This window comes from Hypanus sabinus, chromosome 5 (genome assembly GCF_030144855.1).
Source record: "Hypanus sabinus isolate sHypSab1 chromosome 5, sHypSab1.hap1, whole genome shotgun sequence".
Classification (NCBI taxonomy): Eukaryota; Metazoa; Chordata; class Chondrichthyes; order Myliobatiformes; family Dasyatidae; genus Hypanus; species Hypanus sabinus.
In genome coordinates this window covers 765918-784408 of record NC_082710.1, presented here as the reverse complement: position 1 = coordinate 784408, position 18491 = coordinate 765918, and the positions used below count along the sequence as shown (strand labels likewise).

General features: G+C 38.9%; 1 protein-coding gene across 3 annotated transcripts in view; it reads left to right on the top strand.

Moving 5' to 3' along the window:
- ythdc1 (YTH N6-methyladenosine RNA binding protein C1) overlaps positions 1 to 17985 on the top strand; it is a 97827-nt gene extending 79842 nt beyond the window's left edge. For all 3 annotated transcript variants that reach the window (XM_059969284.1, XM_059969283.1, XM_059969282.1), the window contains 8 exons: positions 2541 to 2625; positions 2705 to 2871; positions 5659 to 5741; positions 10519 to 10555; positions 10642 to 10681; positions 10785 to 10850; positions 11738 to 11872; positions 16942 to 17985. In XM_059969284.1, the coding sequence (XP_059825267.1) occupies positions 2541 to 2625; positions 2705 to 2871; positions 5659 to 5741; positions 10519 to 10555; positions 10642 to 10681; positions 10785 to 10850; positions 11738 to 11872; positions 16942 to 17151 (823 nt within the window). In that variant the 3' untranslated portion in view covers positions 17152 to 17985. The remainder of the gene's footprint in view (positions 1 to 2540; positions 2626 to 2704; positions 2872 to 5658; positions 5742 to 10518; positions 10556 to 10641; positions 10682 to 10784; positions 10851 to 11737; positions 11873 to 16941) is intronic.
- Positions 17986 to 18491: the final 506 nt, after the last annotated feature.

Below are 18491 nucleotides of genomic sequence, written 5' to 3'. Positions count from 1 at the left end.
CATCCTCTAGCTCTTCACTTTGGTTCACACCTCCCTGCAAATCTAGTTTAAACCCTCCCCAATAGCATTAGCAAACTTTTCTCCCAGGATATAGGTTCCTCTCCAGTGCAGGTGCAGCCTGCCCCATTTGTACAGGTCGCCCCTTTCGCAGAAAAGGGTTCCAATGATCCAAGAACTTGAAACCCTGCCCTCTGCACCATCTCTTCAGCTACTCATTCATCTGCGCTATCTTCCTGCTCTGACCTTCCCTGGGTTGTGGCACTGGGAATAATATGGATCTCCCTAAGCTTCACAGGACCTCTATCCACCTGCTCAAATGTCTTACCAATCAATTGCTTTGCCTCCTGTATGATCCTTAGTTCATCCAGCTCCAGCTCATTAATACGGTCTTTTAGAGCTGGAGTTGGCTGCACTTCCCGCAGGTGTAGTCATCAGGGAGACCCTCAGGTTCCATGAATTCCCACGTCCTGCAGGAGGAGCATTCCACTGCAGGTTGGTGGAGATGAGTCTATGGTTAGAGCAGCCATGATCTTACTGAATGGTGGAGCAGGCTCGATGGGTCGGATGACTTATGTTCTTATGTAAATATTTTGCAAGCAAATAAAACTGAGAATCAAATAACTGCATAAATTCAGCAAATTGTTCTCTGATCTATTTAGACACTTTTAAGAGATGTTTAGATAAGCACATAAATGTGAGGGAAATGGAAGAATATGGACATTTCCATAGTTTGACACAACACTGGGGTACGAAGGGTTTGTTTCTGTACTTGTCTGTTTTTTATTTCCAGAATATTTTATGATGTATGTCAATGATTTGGTCTATGGCAGGGGTCGGCAACCCACGGCTCCGGAGCTGCATGCGGCTCTTTCATCTCTGTGCTGCGGCTCCCCGTGATTTGTTAGTTTTTGAAATGTAATTCGAAATTTGAAGATTATGTTGATCTTGCACAATCTAAATAAAACGTTGTGGAGACCACATTTCCTGGCACATCCGAACCGGCTCACAATTAGCCACCGTTCCGGCTAAGGGAGATAGCCTACGGGGGTTTGTGAGTACGTGTCTTTTGGAGTATCCGCGCCCACGGGGACGGGTTGAGGGAGGCTTTAAAGCAAGGCTGTTTAGTTCGAATAAATTTATCTTTGACTGCAGTGTCGTTATTTTAGCGCTGCGTGTAGCACACCGCTACAACATGTTTTTTTATCGCTATTAATATACATCACCACTGCCAATGCCTGACACCCGCCAGTGCGCGCTTTCTTTTAATTCTTCGATCCAAGGTAGGCTAACTATGGAGTAACCTTCAACCCAACGTCTTTTTTTTCGGAGTTCAAAATGTTTTTGTTGCATGCAGAAATGTAATTTCGTTTTCTCTGCAGGAGTTCATCAATTTCATAAATGCAACACATTATAGTTTGTTTATACATAGCATAAAGGCAAAAAAAAACCGTTGTATGCAGTGTTATTTCATTTTAAATGTCAAACGGGTTTTGTGGCTCCCAGTGTTTTCTTTTCTGTGGGAAATGGGTCCATATTGGCTCTTTCAGTGGTAAACGTTGCCGACCCCTAGTCTATGGGATCAATGGATTTGTGGCTAAGTTTGCCGATTATACTAAGAAAGGTGGAGGCGAGGGTAGTACTGAGGAAACAGAGAGCCCGCAGAGAGACTTAGATAGTTTAGGGGAATGGGCAAAGAAGTGGCCAATGAAATATAATGTTGGAAAGTGTATGGTCATCCACTTTGGAAGAAATAAACAGGCAGACTATTATTTAGATGGGGAAAGAATTCAAAATGCAGAGATGCAAAGGGACTTGGGAGTCCTTGTGCAGGATACCTTAAAGGTTAACCTCCAGGCTGAGTCGGTTGTGAAGGAGGCGAATTGTTGGCATTCATTTCTAAAAGTATAGAATATAAGAGCAGGGATATGTCTGTAACAAGCTCGTGAGACCACACTTGGAGTATTGTGTGCAGTTTTGGGCTCCTTATTTTAGAACAGATATACTGACATTGGAGAGGGCTCAGAGAAGATTCGCAAGAATGATTCCGGGAATAAAAGGGTTACCATGAAGAATGTCTGGCAGCTCTTGGGCTGTGTTCCCTGGAGTTCAGGAGAATGAGGAGTTTCTCTTAGAAACATTCTGAATGTTAAAAGGTGCTGAACAGATTGGATATGGTAAAGTTATTTCCCATGGTAGGGGAGTCCAGGACAAGATGGCACAACTTCAGGATAGAAGGATGTCTATTTAGAACAGAGATGTGGAGAAATTACTTTAGTCAGCGGGTGGTAAATCTGTGGAATTTGTTGCCACGAGCAGCTGTGGAGGCCAAGCTATTGGGTGTATTTAAGGCAGAGATGGTAAGGTTCTTGATTAGCCAGGGCATCAAAGGGTATGGGGAGAAGGCAAGGGAGTAGGGATGACTGGAAGAATTGGATCAGCCCCGATTGAATTTTGGAGCAGACTTGATGGGCCGAATGGCCTACTTGTATCTTATGGTTTTAATATTTAGCTGTTTATTATATTCTAACTTTCTTTTCCAGACGCGAGTTGCCATTTACAAAAACAGGGCATCTTGTCAATCTTTGGAATGAGAATAAACCAGTCAAAATTGGACGGGATGGGCAGGTATATCAGTTAACTTTCTTGATTTATTGTAGACTTGAAATGTGTTGCCCTTTATTCATTGAGTCATTTATTTGTTTAGGAAATTGAACCTGAGTGTGGCACACAGCTTTGTCTCCTTTTCCCACCGGATGAAAGCATTGACTTGTATCAATTCATTCATAAAATGCGGCACAAGAAAAGAGTGCATTCTCAGCCACGATCAAGGGGGCGACCTCCTCGCCGCGATCCTGTCCGGGAAGTGGGAAGGTTAGAAACGTTCTTTGGACTGATAGTAGGCACTTGTAATGGAATAACATGATGGAGCACTAAGAGTCACCAATTCATGGTACCAGCGATACAGAAGATCATTTTAAAATCCTCATGCCAAGCTGCATGGACTAGTCTGTGGCTTCAGTGAGGATTACACAGCGTGTGGTGCTTTCGCATTGGCTTTTCGTCTTCGAGTAAAAGAGGAGCCATACGTGTCTAAAGCATTAATGTCCACAATGAACTGTAATAAAAAAAGAGGTGTATTTATATTATTTTGAATGCAACGTTAGAGTAGTACATCCTGTATGCAACCTGCATGGAGAGCGTGAGGTGTTCTGTAGAAGTAATTAAATCTTGGTGTGGTAGGTGGAGTGTAAATTATATATTTTCAATGGTAAACTTGCTTTTGTAATATCTTGTGAAAGCCTTTTTTTTCCAGGTATATTCCTGTGGATAATAATGTGGCCTGGGACTTAAAGGATCAGTATCTATTAATTTTGCAGAAGATGACATCTCATTTTGGGTTAAGTTATTTTATCTTGGTCAAGAAGAGCATTAAATATGGGACTATTTCACTTGGTGCTACACCGTGGTCACCGTGACGCATACACCTATTGAAAGTATTCCTTACAGTTAGTCACAGTGAATACCTATCCATCAAGCTGCTGAGCTTCTGAAAACATCCACGTGGTTAGGGTTTTTTTGTAAAAGGGAAAATCGATGGCCCTTGGAGACCTGGCAACAAACCAGACAGTGGATGTTGCTGAGTCCGTGTGCGTTCTTCCTAGATGTCCACAGTGCCACTGGACCTGTACAATTTGAAGCCACCTCACTGAGCACTGCTTATGAACAGTATACAGTTTCCCTCCTAACCCTGGGGGGAGAAAAGGGGTGTTAACACTGTGAAAATGCGGAGAATTTCAAAGAACTGAGATGTAACTACTGTGCTTAGTGCTTTTGCCTGTAGCCAACCACCAAACAACAGATTTAAATCTTTCAATACCCTCCACACTCTATCAAAGGACTATGGATTGTTGTAGTTTGCTGGGATACAGATGTTTCCTTTAATGAAAAGCACCTTTGGTAGGTAGAAAATAATCAACAGTGGCCCATTTCTTTGATCTAGTGGACTGTCGATTTAGGTAGGAGGAAACCTGGCAGTACCCTTCCCTTTGGCTTTCATGGACTATGCGGCCAGCTGTCTTTTCAAGTTATAAGCCAAGGGGTACACTGTGCTATTTTAAAGGTCTTTGTGAATGGAATTTATTTTTTTGCACTGGACTGCAATAGCATTGCTACCACAACACCTGCTCAACCTGCCAGGCCCTCCTTTTATGTTTGTGGCTCACGCATCATAAGTCATTAGTTTGGACTGCTTTATGAACTTTACTGTCAAATTAAAATCTTCGTTTGCGTGGTCAAAAAGCAACTACAAGAAGCGGTATGTTCCTCCTTTAACCAGCATTTTATATAAACTTGCTGTTGTTTCCCTTGTTTTGTTTTAAGTAATAGGGTGAGAAAAATCCAGTTTTCTTAATTACTTGTGTTACTGGGCTGAGGAATGATTTTAATTTATTGCAATAAGCCAGTTTTTCAAAATATTTCACTCATTTCCGTCTAGACAAAACTGGATATCCCAAATGGACATAGTTTAAACAGCTTCTCTGCTGCAAGTGCATAGTCTCTCAGTTTCTATTCCAGTAATTAACAGCTGTTTTACTTTTGTAGTATCAGATTGGGTAGTTGGACATTATCATTTCAAAACTTTAATGCAAAATGAAATTGGAATCCAGGCTGTGACTGCTTGCACCTCAGCTCAGTAATAATATTAGATCTAGAACTGATGAATTTTTCTCACTGTAAACAATTTTTATGCCATTTTTTATTTTAAATACTGAAAACCTTTGCAACAGAAAACTGGTGTAAATAATTCAGTATGAACATAACCAGTCATCATTTTTCCTGTTAACTTTGAATGAACAAGGCTTACAAGGCAGTTTGTTTAAGGTCTCATGTTTTCACTGTTTTATCCCCATGAAAATAGGAAATTGTGATTTTGCACCTTGGTATGAATCACATCTGATAAAGGTTTCACTTTTTGATCTCTACCCATATTTATTCACTTGTTGCATTGTCAATACAAGTGTGCACATTTACTAGAAAGGATGGGGAAAGTTGTTGGATGTTTAAGCTATGCTGTGTTACAATTTGGTAATCTGGTTGCAATGTCTTAATCTGCTGTCTGATACTTTTCAACTGTTGTTTTTTCAGACCTTGTGTGCAGTATTTGAACATTTTTAGCTATTAATGCAAGTTTCTAAAAATGAAAAAGTGCCATTGTGTTAACGTTATAAAATACTGTGCATTCCAATTTCATGAAAGTCAGTTTTCTTAAAACTTTGTTGCTTTACTAAACATAATGCGAGGTATAACAGATGCAGCATTACACGCGTACCCAGTGTGTTTCTAATATCAGATCTAATTTGGTCATCTTTTTACACATTTTTAAAATGCATAATGTAGATTCTTTTCTCTTGTTCTAGTTTTAAAGTTTTAGAAAATAAAAACAATGTACATCAACTCCAAATATTTTAGTAAAATAATGTAATAGTATATCTTATTTGATAAAACTGCCATTGACAGTTATTTCTGATCAATGAACTGCAAGAAAACATCTGTTTAGCATTTCTTGATTGCTAACTTCAATTTTGCATTGGTCGGCTTTTCAGTTGTATTCATGTTTTTTTTGGTTTCATAATGATTCTGTTTACCTAATTTACGTAGGCGTCGACCAGAAGATTTTGACTCATATAACACCAGAAAGAGACCAAGGATTGACTACCCACCAGAATTCTCACAAAGAACAGGTCAATATCTTGCAGCATATTGAAATCAGTTAGAAATGTGGCACTTCAATGAAGTCAATGTGCAGAAATGCTTTTATTTTCTACCCATTCAAGAATGGTATTGTTTAGTTGATCCTGAGTCTATGAACACAATAGTTTATTGCTAGATTTATGCTTTATGGAGTCCTTGTGTTTCCTAAATAAAATCTAACCAAAAGACTGCTTGGTTTCCACTTCAGGTAGGTGTTCTGTTAACCAATTCAGCCAGTTACCTGTGAAAGTTTGTGTTGAGCAGATGTAGGCAATAAACCAATGAGTAAAGAGTTTGGGCCACATAAGTTGAATAACAGATCCTTGTAGATGCAGCCTACCAAATTCTAAAGCCAATACAGTATGTGTGTTTTGAATAGTGTAATGCTATTAATTAATTTTTGAATAACACTAATCACTGGGTAAACAGGCTAAGTGCTGGTGTTGTTCAGCTATCTGCATTTTCACCTTGTGGTGGAGGGTAGGCAATCAATGCTTCATTTTAAGTTAGTGAAATTGAGAGTCTACAATCCAGGAATCAAAATGGTTGTTACTAACCCAATTAAAGCCAAAGCTGCACAATATTAGAATTGAATGAGCACAATAAAAAGGTCCATGTGTTCAATAATTAAGTTTCAATTAAATTTGTTAGTATTTATATATTCTAGTCAATCTAGCAGTTTAATAACGATTAATTAGAACATTTTAGAACATGCAAATGCATAATAATGTAGCACAGGCCATTGTTGCTGTGCTGGCTCTTTCACAGATGTTTGCTCTTCCTCTCCTTTAAACAGTCACATTTTCCCATTTCATCTGTTAACCCAGTTATCTTCCTCCCTTTTCAAAAAATGTTCTTGGACATCAGAGTGAAAATGTTCATAAATTTGCATCTTTATGCTGTTCAGAAGGGCTCATGTATGACTCATTAGTTTTGTTATTAAAGTGCCCAGTTGTTTGGGTGGTCAGAAATGGTGGCTGATTAATTTTAGAAGGCCTGAAATTCTCCTTCACATGAAAAGTAATGCCACACTCTGGCTATTTAGTCTTTGAATTTTTCTCTGCATTTTGTGGTAGGGTTTTCTACCATGTAGGGGAACACAGTTTAATATAACCTTTGAAATCCATCTGTAGAGTTTGGTGTCCTGTGTCATCTTCCACCCATTTATCTTAGCCCATATTCCAGAAATTTTCCTCTGCTCTGAAACTGCTGCATTGTAAGTACTTAAAACAACAATATTGTCAGTTCATTCAAAGTATGTTGCCAATGAAGTGTTCTCCCAAATGGAGAATATCTTAACTTTATTTCTAGAAAGTATTTCAAGATGTTGATGGTAAATGCAGAATGCTCACATTCTATAGAAATAAAGATCCTGTGGTTTGCAACGTTTACATTTTTAACATTGGTCTTTCAGGCAAAATAAAATCTGCCTAAACTAATAACACAAGCAGTTATACTTTTCATGTCTTTATTGAATGCATTTTTTAATTATTCACAGTCCAGGTTGGAAAAAGTATGTGAACCCCTATAGTTAATAACTGGAAGAACCTCCTTTAGGGGCAATAACCTCCACCAAACATTTCCTGTAGCTGCTGATCAGATATGCACAATGATGGGGAATTTTAGATTATTCCTCCATACAATACTTACAATTCATCGATATTTCTGGGATACCTTACATGAACAACCCTCTTCAGGGCATGCAACAGCATCTCCATTGAGTTAAGGTTTGAACTCTGACTTAGCCATCCGAAAACACAAATTTTCTTCTCTTTAAATCATTGGTACTGATTTACTCTTGTGTTTCAAATCTTTGTCTTGTTGCATCACCTACTTCTTTTAACCTTCAGGTGACAGACTGCTACCCTGACATTCTCTTGTAAAATGTATTGATACAATTTTGGATTCATTGTTCCCTCAATGATTGCAAGCTGTCCAGGCCCTGTGACAGCAAAGCAGCTCCAAACCATGATGCTCCTTCTACCATGCTTCACATTTGGCATGAGGTTTTGGTGTGCAGTGCTCCTTTTCTTCCAAACATAGTGGTGTGCATATCTGCCATAAAGTTCAACTTTTGTTACATCTATCCACAGAACATTGTCCCTGAAGTATTGTGGAACATCCAGGTGATGTTTTGCAAAGTTGAGATGTGTAGCAGTGTATTTGTGTTTTGTTTTTATTTTGGAGTGCAGTGATTTTCTTACAGTGGACACATGAACAGAGACTTTAGCCAACTCTGGAAATTTCTGCAGATCTTTGGCTGTTACCTTTGGGTTCCTTCTCACCACCTCCAGCATTGCAAGTTGTGCTGTTGGTGTAATCTGTGCTGGATGCCTGCTGCTAGGGAGAGTAGCAGCAGTACTGAATTTCTCCATTTGTAGACAATTTATCTTAACTGTGGACTGATGAACATTCAGGTTTCTAGAAATACTTTTTTAGCTTCATGCATCTCTACAATCCTCCTCCTAAGGTTCGCTGAAAGCTGTTTTGGTTGAGGCATGGTATACATGAACATGTTCATTCAGAAGAGCAGGCTTTGTTAGTAGCATGACTTTGTGTTCCTTTTTTATAAGGCAGGGCACCTCTGCAACCCTCACCTCCTCCAATCTAATTTCATTGATTGCAACACCTGACTTCAAATAGTTTTTGTAGAAGACATTACCCCAAAGGTTCACGTACTTTTTTCGAACTTAGACTGTGATTGTTTAAATGGTGTACTCAGTACTGATGAGAAAAACTGCAATTGTTTGTGGTATTAGTTTAGGCAGATTGTGTTTGTCTATTATTGTGACTTAGGTGAAGATAAAGACCACATTTTATGAGTAATTAATGCAGAAAACCAGGTAATTGCAAAGGGTTCACAAATGTCTCTCGCTACTGCATAAAAATATTTCAGCTGGTCGTGATTGAATCAGGACAATAGAGGTTGTGACAGTGCTGCAAAAGTCTTGGGCACTTGTAAAAAAAAAATTCTAAAAGATGCTTTCAAAAATAATGAAATTAAGTTTCTAAATATCAGAACATTATAAAGAGCAGAAAACAGTAAAAAAAAGTGTCAAATCAATGTTTGGTGTATCCACCCTCTGCCTTTAAAATTTCATCAATTCTCTTAAGTATGCTGTCGTGCAGTTTTATAAGAAAATTGGCTGGTAGGCTGTTTAACTTGCTTCTGTTTCCAGGTAGTCCCAGACAGCCTCTGATGTTGAGAGCAGGGCTTCATGGAAGCCATACTCATAGACTGGCTATGACTGGCTATGAAAAACCAGTTAAAAAATTACGGGTATATTAGCCAAAAGTGCAATTGGAGTTTAAAAAGGCCTATAGGTTTTGTGTTTTTAAATGGCACTATAGCTTTCTGTTTGCATAAAACTACAGCTAATTTTATTCTGTATTATAAGACCATCAGATATAGGAGCAGAAGTAGGCCATTCAGCCCATCGAAGCTGCTTCGCCATTTAATCTTGGGGTGATCTAATTCTTCCAGTCATCCCCACTCCCCTGCCTTCTCCCTGATGCCCTGGCTAATCAAGAACCTATCTACTTCTGCCTTAAATGCACCCAGTGACTTGGCCACCACAGCTGCTCGTGGAAACAATTAAATATGAAAAATTATGCAGTCTGAAACAGTCCGCTCTTTTCCCTAACAGATTTGGTTATTGGCTTTGAGAAAAGTAGTTAAACTTGCCAGGTCCAAACAAACTACTGGTTCTAGGTAAATGCTTCAGCAGATTTTTTGGGGTATTTCAGTGTTGTGAATTACTGAGTGTTCCAATAGCATTGTGTCATGTTGATTTGGCAGTGTTAAATGGGATACTCGGACATCTCAGACGATTGATAAAATGTTGATTTAAAAACTAGAATTGGCAGCAGCAATTGTGTGTAACCTCATTTCTTGGGTGTATTCGAAATGTTTAAAGCTTTATAGATGCAGCCTATTGTAGTTTGGTAAATTGTATTTATTGTTCCACACTTCATTTAAATAATATAATGTTTTAATTTACATAGGAAACAACAGCACAGTATGAACCCTTCGGCCCATGATGTGCCAACCTTTTAATCTACACTTAAGATTAACCTTACCTTTCCCTCCTACATAGCCTTCCATTTTTTGTCATCCATGTGCCTGTAATGCTCCTAATGTATCTGCCTCTATCACCAACCCTGGCAGGCTGTTCCATGCATTCATCACTCTGTGTTTAAAAAAAACACTTAATCTTTACCCGCCCTATACCTTCCTCCAATCACGTAACTATACCCCTCATATTAACCATTTTCACTCTGGGGAAAATGCTGGATATAGACTCAATCTGCGCTTCTTATCATCTTGTATACCTTAATCAAGTGAGCTCTCATCCTCCAATGTTCCTCAGTCAACCTGTCCTCATGACATGCTCTCTATTCCAGGCAGCGTCTGGTAAATCACTTCAACCTCTCTAAAGCTTCTACATCTTATTGATGTGACCAGTACTGAATACAATACTCCACAAGTGTGGTCTAACCAGGTTTTTATAGAGGTGCAACATTACCCTGCGGCTCTTGAACTTAGTCCCACACTGACTAATGAAAGTCCGTATTCTATAGCCTTCTTAACAACCCTGGCAACTTTGAGGTCTCAGTGGCCGTGGATAGTTCCTTCACTTGTTAAGAATCATGCCATTAACCCAGTATTTTGCCAAAGAATTGTATTGCTAATTGTGTTAATGAATTGGTTTCCTGTGTAAATACTCATGCAAAGCTTTATTTGCTAATGTATTCGTGTTTGGGCAGGGTACATGAAGGATCCACGGTACCAAGAAGTAGAGAGGTAGGTTATTGAAATTAAATTACATATTTGCATTATTTTTCCTTGAACAAACTCAATCATCATTTTAAACCTTTATATCCCAACAGGCGATTTTCCGGCATTAGACGTGATGTGTTTTTAAATGGAGTAAGTGATCTTCACTCAGTCTGTGGAATCAGAACATTTATTGTAGTGTGTTGATAAATACAGTTGAAAGCCTGGTTTCAATTGACAAATCTCTTCTTCACAGTCCTACAATGATTATATGAGGGAATTTCATCACAGCATTGGTCCACCTCCACCTTGGCAGGGAATGGTGAGTTAGTGCAAAAATGTATTTCATATCAAACCTTTGATAATTTTGATTCAGGTACATATTTAAAACTAGTCTATAAACACTTACATGGTTGTAATACGTTTTTACGTTGATCTTTTTGCCTGACCATTCTGCAAAGTTGTCAGTGCAAGACAGTGAAACACTTTAAATGATCTGCTTTTAGTAACACCCCAGTCCATGTGAATTGTAAACATTGATTTTGTGTCCCAGCTGAGCATTCTCCCTTTGCCACAGTCAAATGCAATGAAGGCAGCAATTTCTATTCATAACGCTTGTAGCTGTTGTACCATCCTTTCAAGAAGTTTTGCTGATTGTATATCTATATAGATAATAACACAAAATTTCCTGAGATTTTCTTAAAAGGTTTTGAGTTGAGTAGACAAGTTTTATTGCTTCGAGAATGAGCCTTGGACATATTGGTCTAGAGTAGTTTTTTTTGTAAATAGTAGCCCGTAATTATAGTTTATAGAGTTGTACAGTTTGAAAAAGACCCTGCAGCCCAAGAGTCCTCACCAATCAAGTACCTATTTTAACTAACCCCATGTTAATTCAATGGTTCATAATTCCCCTATGTACCCATCAGCTTCTAGATTTAATCACCCATTTACAATGATCAATTAACCTACTAAGCAGCAGGTCTTTGGGAGAAAACCCACATGGTCACAGGGAGAATGTGCAAATTCCAGATAACAGCTCCAGGTTCAGGATTGAACCCATGTCGCTACTAGCATTGCACATTAGTTTTTGTACATTTTAGTTGAGTTAAAAGTATGAACAGTTGAGTATAGGATATAGTGCCATTTTCTACAGCTGCTTCAAAGAGCTTTCTAAAGAAATATTAACATCAACATGTTTTAAATTTCCAGCCACCTTATCCTGGTATGGAACAGCCTCCTCATCATCCTTATTACCAGCATCATCCCCCACCACCTCAGGCACACCCACCTTATTCTGGACATCATCCAGTCCCACATGAAGCCAGATACAGAGACAAGAGAGTGGTATGTATTAACTAGAGAGCCATTACAGTTAACTTGTCAGTAGTTGTGCTTAGATTAGATTAATTCCTTTTAAATAATGTTTTATATGGTTTATCATGATTGGAAGAAGTATAACTTCACCAGAGGTCTAGGAATTTACTGTTAGAGTCATAGAAAATGACTTACAGAAATGGGCGCTTTGGCCCATCGACTTGCATCCAGATCATAGCCCTCCATACCCCTCTCATCCAAGTACCTATCCAAACTTCTTTTAAAACATTGAAATTGAAATCAAGATCACATTCACCAGTTACGCTGGCAGCATATTCCACACTCTTACCAACCTCTTGAGTGAAGAGGTTTCCACTCACATTTCCCTAAACATTTCACCTTTCACCCTTAGACCTCCAGTTGTTGACTCACCCACCCTCAGTGGAAATAGACTGCTTGCATTTACCCTATCTAATTTTGTATACCTCTGTCAAGTCTCCCTTTAATCTTCTACATTCTAAGGAATAAACTTATAACCTGTTCGATCTTTCCTGATAACTCAGGTCCTCCAGTCCTGGCAAAATCCTTGTAAATTTTCTTTGTACCCTTTCAGTGTTATTTACATCTTTCCTGCAGGTGGGTGAGCAAAACTACACACAATACTCCAAAATAGGCCTCACCAGCATCTTGTATAACTTCAAGATAGCATCCCAACTCCTGCAATCAATCCAAGCTTTCTTTATGATCCTGTCTACTTTTGATGCCACTTTCAATGAATTATGGACCTGTACTCCCAGATCTACCCTGGTTGGTCCTCCCAAAGTGCAACACGTCACACTTGTCCACATTAAATTTCTCTGACCTTTTTACTCATTTTTCTTGCTCATCCAGATCCAACTGCAAGCTTGATAGTCTTCTTTGCTGTCTGCTACGCCCCCAACCTTGGTGTCATCCGCAAATTTTGTGATCCAGTTAACCACATTATCATCCAGGTTGTTGATACAGGTGACAAACAACAATGGACCCAGGACTAATCCCTGCGGCACTCCACTAGTCACAGACCTCCAGTCAGAGAGGCAACCATCTACTACCACTCTCTGACTTATCCTGCAAACTACTACCTCATTTTGTATGCCAAGTGGTTGAACCTTCCTGACCACTTCCCATGTGAGACCTTGTGAAGTCTAAGTGGACAATATCCAGTGCCTTGCCTTCATCAACTTTCATAGACCATAGAACAGTACACCACGGGAACAGGCAATTTGGCCCACAGTGTTGTGCCAAACCAACTAAAAAGCAAATTAATAACAATCACACTAATCAATGTCTATATCCCTCCATTTTCCTACATCCACGTGCATATCCAAATGTCTCTTAAAAGCCCCTAATGCATTTGCTTCCACCAGGCAGTGCATTTTAGGCATCCATGACTATCTGAGTAAAAGAATTTGCCCCTGACATCCCTCTGAACCTACCCTCTTACCTTCAATGCATGGCCTCCGATATTAAACTCTGAACCCTGGGTAACATGCTCTCTGTCCACTCTCTCTATGCTTCTCATAATTTTGTAAACCTCTATCAGATCTCTCCTCAGCCTCTCTCCAGAGAAAACAACCCAAGTTTATCATGCCTCATGATAGCACATACCCTCTGAACCTGGCAGCATCCTGATAAACCTCTTCTGCACCCTCTCCAAAACCTCAATGTCCTTCCCGTAGTTGGGTGACTAGAACTGTACCCAATATTCAGACGTGGCCTAACCAGAGTTTTATAAAGTTGCAACACAACCTCCTGACTTTTGAACACAGTACCTCAACTCATGAAAGCAAACATTCCATAAGCATTCTTAACCACCTTATCAACCTGTGTAGCCACTTTTAAAGAGCTATGAATTTGGATCCCTAGATCTCTGTGGTCAGCAACACTGTTAAGGATCTTGCCCTTAACAGTTTATAGTTTCCTTGTATTTGTTCCACTGAGGAGCAACATCTCATTTATCTGGGTTAAACTCCATCTGCCATTTCTCAGCCCTTATCTGCAACTTGCCTATATCATGCTGTATTCTTTGCAAGTCCCCTACACTGTCCAGAACTCCACCAATCTTGGTGGTATCTGCAAATTTTTAACCCACCCATCTACATTTTTATCCAGGTCATTTATATACATTACAAACAGCACAGATCCCTGTGGATCTCCACTAATTACAGACGTTCAGCTCAAATGTCCATTCAGCTGCTACCCTCTGCCTTCTATGCACAAGTCAGTTCTGAATCCAAACACCCAATTTGCCATTGTCCCCATCTGGGTTAGTCTCCAATGATGGACTTTGTCAAATGCCTTACTAAGATCCATGTAGATTGCATCCGCTACCCTAACCTCATCAATCTCTGTCGTGACCTTGTCCAAAAACTCAAATCAAGTTGGAAGGCCTGATGTGCCACACACAAAGCCATGCTGGCTCTCTCTAATGAGACCAGGGGTTTCCAAATGCTCATATATCTGCTTGGTAGTTTATGTATTTTTATTCTTTCAGCTCTTTGAGCACTGTCTCACTTTAACTGCACTCACTTTTCTTCCCTCACATCCTTCAAATTCTGGGACACAGTCAGCGTCTTCCACGGTGCAGTTCATTTAATTCTTTTTCATCTCCTTGTCCCCCTTTATTATTTCTCCAGCCTCATTTTCTAGTGGGCCTATATCTATTTTCATCTTTTTTTTATATTCTTGAAGAAGCTTTTTCTATCCAGCTTGATATTGTTTGCTAGCATGCTTTCATATTTTATCTTTACCCTCCTGATTCTTTTAGTTGTTCTCTGTGGGTTTTTAAAAGTTCCCAGTCCACTGTCTTCCCACTAATTTTTGCTTTTTACATTAGCTTTGACTTCCCTTGTCAGCCGCAGTTGTTCTATTTTGCCATTTGAGTATTTTTTTAATTTTTGGAATACATCTATGCTGCACCTTCCTCATTTTTCCCAGAAACTCAAGTCACTGCTGCTCTGCTGTCATCCCTGCCAGCATCTCCTCCCAATTTACTTTGGCCAATTTCTCTCTCATACAACTAATTTCTGTTACTCCATTGAAATACTGCAATGTCAGTCTTCACTTTCTGTCTATCAAATTTCACGTTGAACTCACTCATATTGTGATCACTGTCCTTTACCTTAAGCTCCCTAATCACCTTTGGTTCCTTACATAATAGCCAATCCATTACAGCTAATCCCCCAGTAGGCTCAACAACAACAACTCTAAAAAACCATCTCAGGCATTCAACAAATTCACTCTCTTGAGTTCTGTCATCAACCTGATTGTCCCAATCTTCCTGCATGTTAAAATCACCCATGACTATCATAACATTGCCCTTTTAAAATGCCTTTTCTACTTCCCATTGTAATCTGTAGTCTGTATCCATCCCAGGCACTGTGTGTAGGCATGTATATAACTGCCATCAGGATCCTTTTACCCATGCAGTTACTTGACCTACAAGGATTCAGCATCTTCTGATCCTATGTCACATTTTTCTAATAATTTCGTATCATTCTTTACCAGCAGAGCCATGCCACCCCCTTACCTATCTTTCTATCCCTCCGATACAATGTGTAGCTGTGAACATACAGATCACAACTACAACCATCCTTCAGCCACGATTCAGTACTCTCTGCAACCTCTGCATCCAAGCAAATGTTCCCCACCCTTTATCCTTGAGTGGTCCCAGCCTCTCCATAGTTATATGTATAGAATGCCTTGGGATTCACCTTAATCCTATCTGCCAATGACTTTTCATGGCAATTCCTGGCTTTCCTAATTCCCTTTAGCTCTTTTATAGCTTCTTTATAATCCTCATAACAACACACACAAAATGCTGGTGGAACACAGCAGGCCAGGCAGCATCTATTGGGAAGCGCTGTCGATGTTTCAGGCCGCGACCCTTCATCAGTTTGAATTTCCAGCATCTGCAGATTTCCTCGTGTTTACTCTTTATAATCCTCGTGCTTGATTTGATCCTAACTTTAGAAGCTGAACTTTTCCTTTTTCTTCTTGTCTAAATTCTTCACCTCTCTGGACATCCAAGGTTCTCTTACCTTTCTATTCCTATTCTTCCTTCTAACAGGAACATTTCTTTCCTGGTAACTTCCTTGAAAAGTTCTATAAGATTGTGCGTAGTCAGTCATGTCTAACCAAAGTTATACTGTGACTATCACTAATCAGTCCCTGTCAATCCAAATGCTCATACATCTGGTCCCTTAGAAAACCTTCCAATAACTACCACCACTGATGTCAGGCTCACTAGTCCATAATTTCCTGGTTTATTCTTGGAGCCTTTCTTAAACAGTGGAACAATAACTATGTTCATAAATAGGATGGATATTATTTTACTAGCCCATTGTCTGTTTTTTACTTCATTAATATGAGAGTTCTCCGTTGAATTGTATTGCTCAGACTCCCGGCTGCTGCTGTCCTTGAGATGGAGATTTTTTACATGTTTAGTGTGGGATCACAACCTGGTTTCTGATGCTGAATGTGCATTAAATTGTGATTACTGCAATTTCTCTTGTGCACTCTAACTGGGTTTCATCTGGACAACTTGTGCGTTTCAAAATGAAGTGCACTTGTTTACCTGCACTGCATTTTCTTTGCAATAACACTATACTTTGCATCCTGTTTCGTTTTCATACCAAAATGTATTTGTGCATGGATCATAATGGATGGCATGCAATCAAGTTTTCCACTGTAACTCCATACATGTGCCGATTATAAACCAATTACCAATTAAGGATTATATCAAGCTGCATTCATGCTTTACATTGCATTTGTTTCCTCCCCCCAACACTTCAAATTCTTAACATTTTTACAATTAAAAATGTTTAGTGAAACTTTAAAGTGAGGAAATGACTTGATTAGTATGTTTCACTCTTGACGGAAGTGCGTTGATCTGAAATAGTTTCTGACCCCAGTTAATGGGTGAGGCCAGCATTACTGCAGTATTGAAGCATTTGTAGCTGCAGGCATTCTAAGTAGGTAAAGGTTCTGCTCAGACCCTCCAGGTTCAAACTGTGGCACTTTGTTTAGGTCCTTCAGTTACACCTCATTCTTTCCAACAGCATGACTATGATATGAGAGTAGATGATTTCCTTCGTCGCACACAAGCAGTGGTTACCAATCGGCGGAGTAGACCACGGGAAAGAGAAAGAGAACGTGAACGATCTCGAGACATCAGAAGAGACAGAGACCGTGATCGAGGTAGAGAGCGTGAAAGGGAAAGGATGAGGGAGAGAGACAGAGAGAAGGAACGAGGAAGATATAGGCGATAGCTCAATCGCTGAAGCACTCATTTTTTGTTTACGGTGGCTGGAAGATGTTTGGATCTGTTCATTTTTTATTTTTTAAGTTAAATTACATATTCGGATTTACTCTGATCTTTGTCTATTGCTTTCATGCATGTGGGACTATATCAACTGAATTTTGATCTCAGAAGCACAGGTTTTTCTAGAGCTTTATTTCGGGGGAAGGATAGTTTTCTGGATACTGCCATCTGTGAATGTCAATGTCTAATCAGTAATATTTCCCCTCTGTTCAGTTGAAAGCTGTAAGAAGAAATCTGCATTTGGCATAGACTTTGTATGTAGTTGCACATGGATTAATGAAAAAATTGCTGCTATAAGTATGCAACTTAAATATAATGGGCTAATTGTGTGACCTAATGTTGTAGCAAATAACATTTTTAAAAACTCCATTTTGATTTCAATTTTTTCAGTGTTAATGATGAAAGCAATATTCCAAAACATACTTGCAATCCAGTTTTAACTTTTTTTTATAGAAATCCCTTGCTTAATAGCATTTAATTGATGCTAAAGTTTATTATTTTTCTCCCAAATTTAAAAAAAAAGCACGCAGTGGCCTGGATTTACTGTAAGTTTAGAATAGAAATTGTTACATTGCCTTTAACTGCAAACCTTTTGTACAAAATAAATGAGAGAAATAATGACTTTCAGCGTGTTTCGCTTTATTACATTAACTGGTGTTGAAGGTGATTCCTCCCTTTGTACTTTCTGATGTAAAGTAAAAATTCAGATAATGTCATTTGGTATGAAACTTTCATGTAGATAGTCTGGACCAAGCCTCAATTAATAAATTGTTAAATATCATCATTGGTTGTTTGGATGTTTTCATTCGCTAAAGCAGAGATTTCCATACATATTGTTCATCCTAGTTTTTTAATGATGGTGTTCATTATTGTAATCTTAACTCTTCAACTTTAATAAATTTATAAAGCTGACCTATTTCCTTCCATAAATGTGGTTGTTTCTTTAAAATTATACTGTCCAGTTGTACTCTGAGGAAACATTTAGAAAAGTGCTTCTGGCTTGTATGATAATTTTACATTCCTTTTGGAGGTATGCTACATATTGATAATATCCTGATTTAGTATTTGTTCCATGGAAACATCCTCTCCCTTACGTTCTTGCAATAATTTTACTGTTATCAACTTCAAATTATTGAGTGTAGAATTACACCTTCTAGTCCTTCAATATGAGAAACCAAAGTCCACTGAAACAATAGTACTTACATAAAATGCTTTGCAGATGTGAACATTATAAACAAGTTATAGCAGAGGGAGGGGGTCCCATATTGTGACTTTTCTCTACAACAT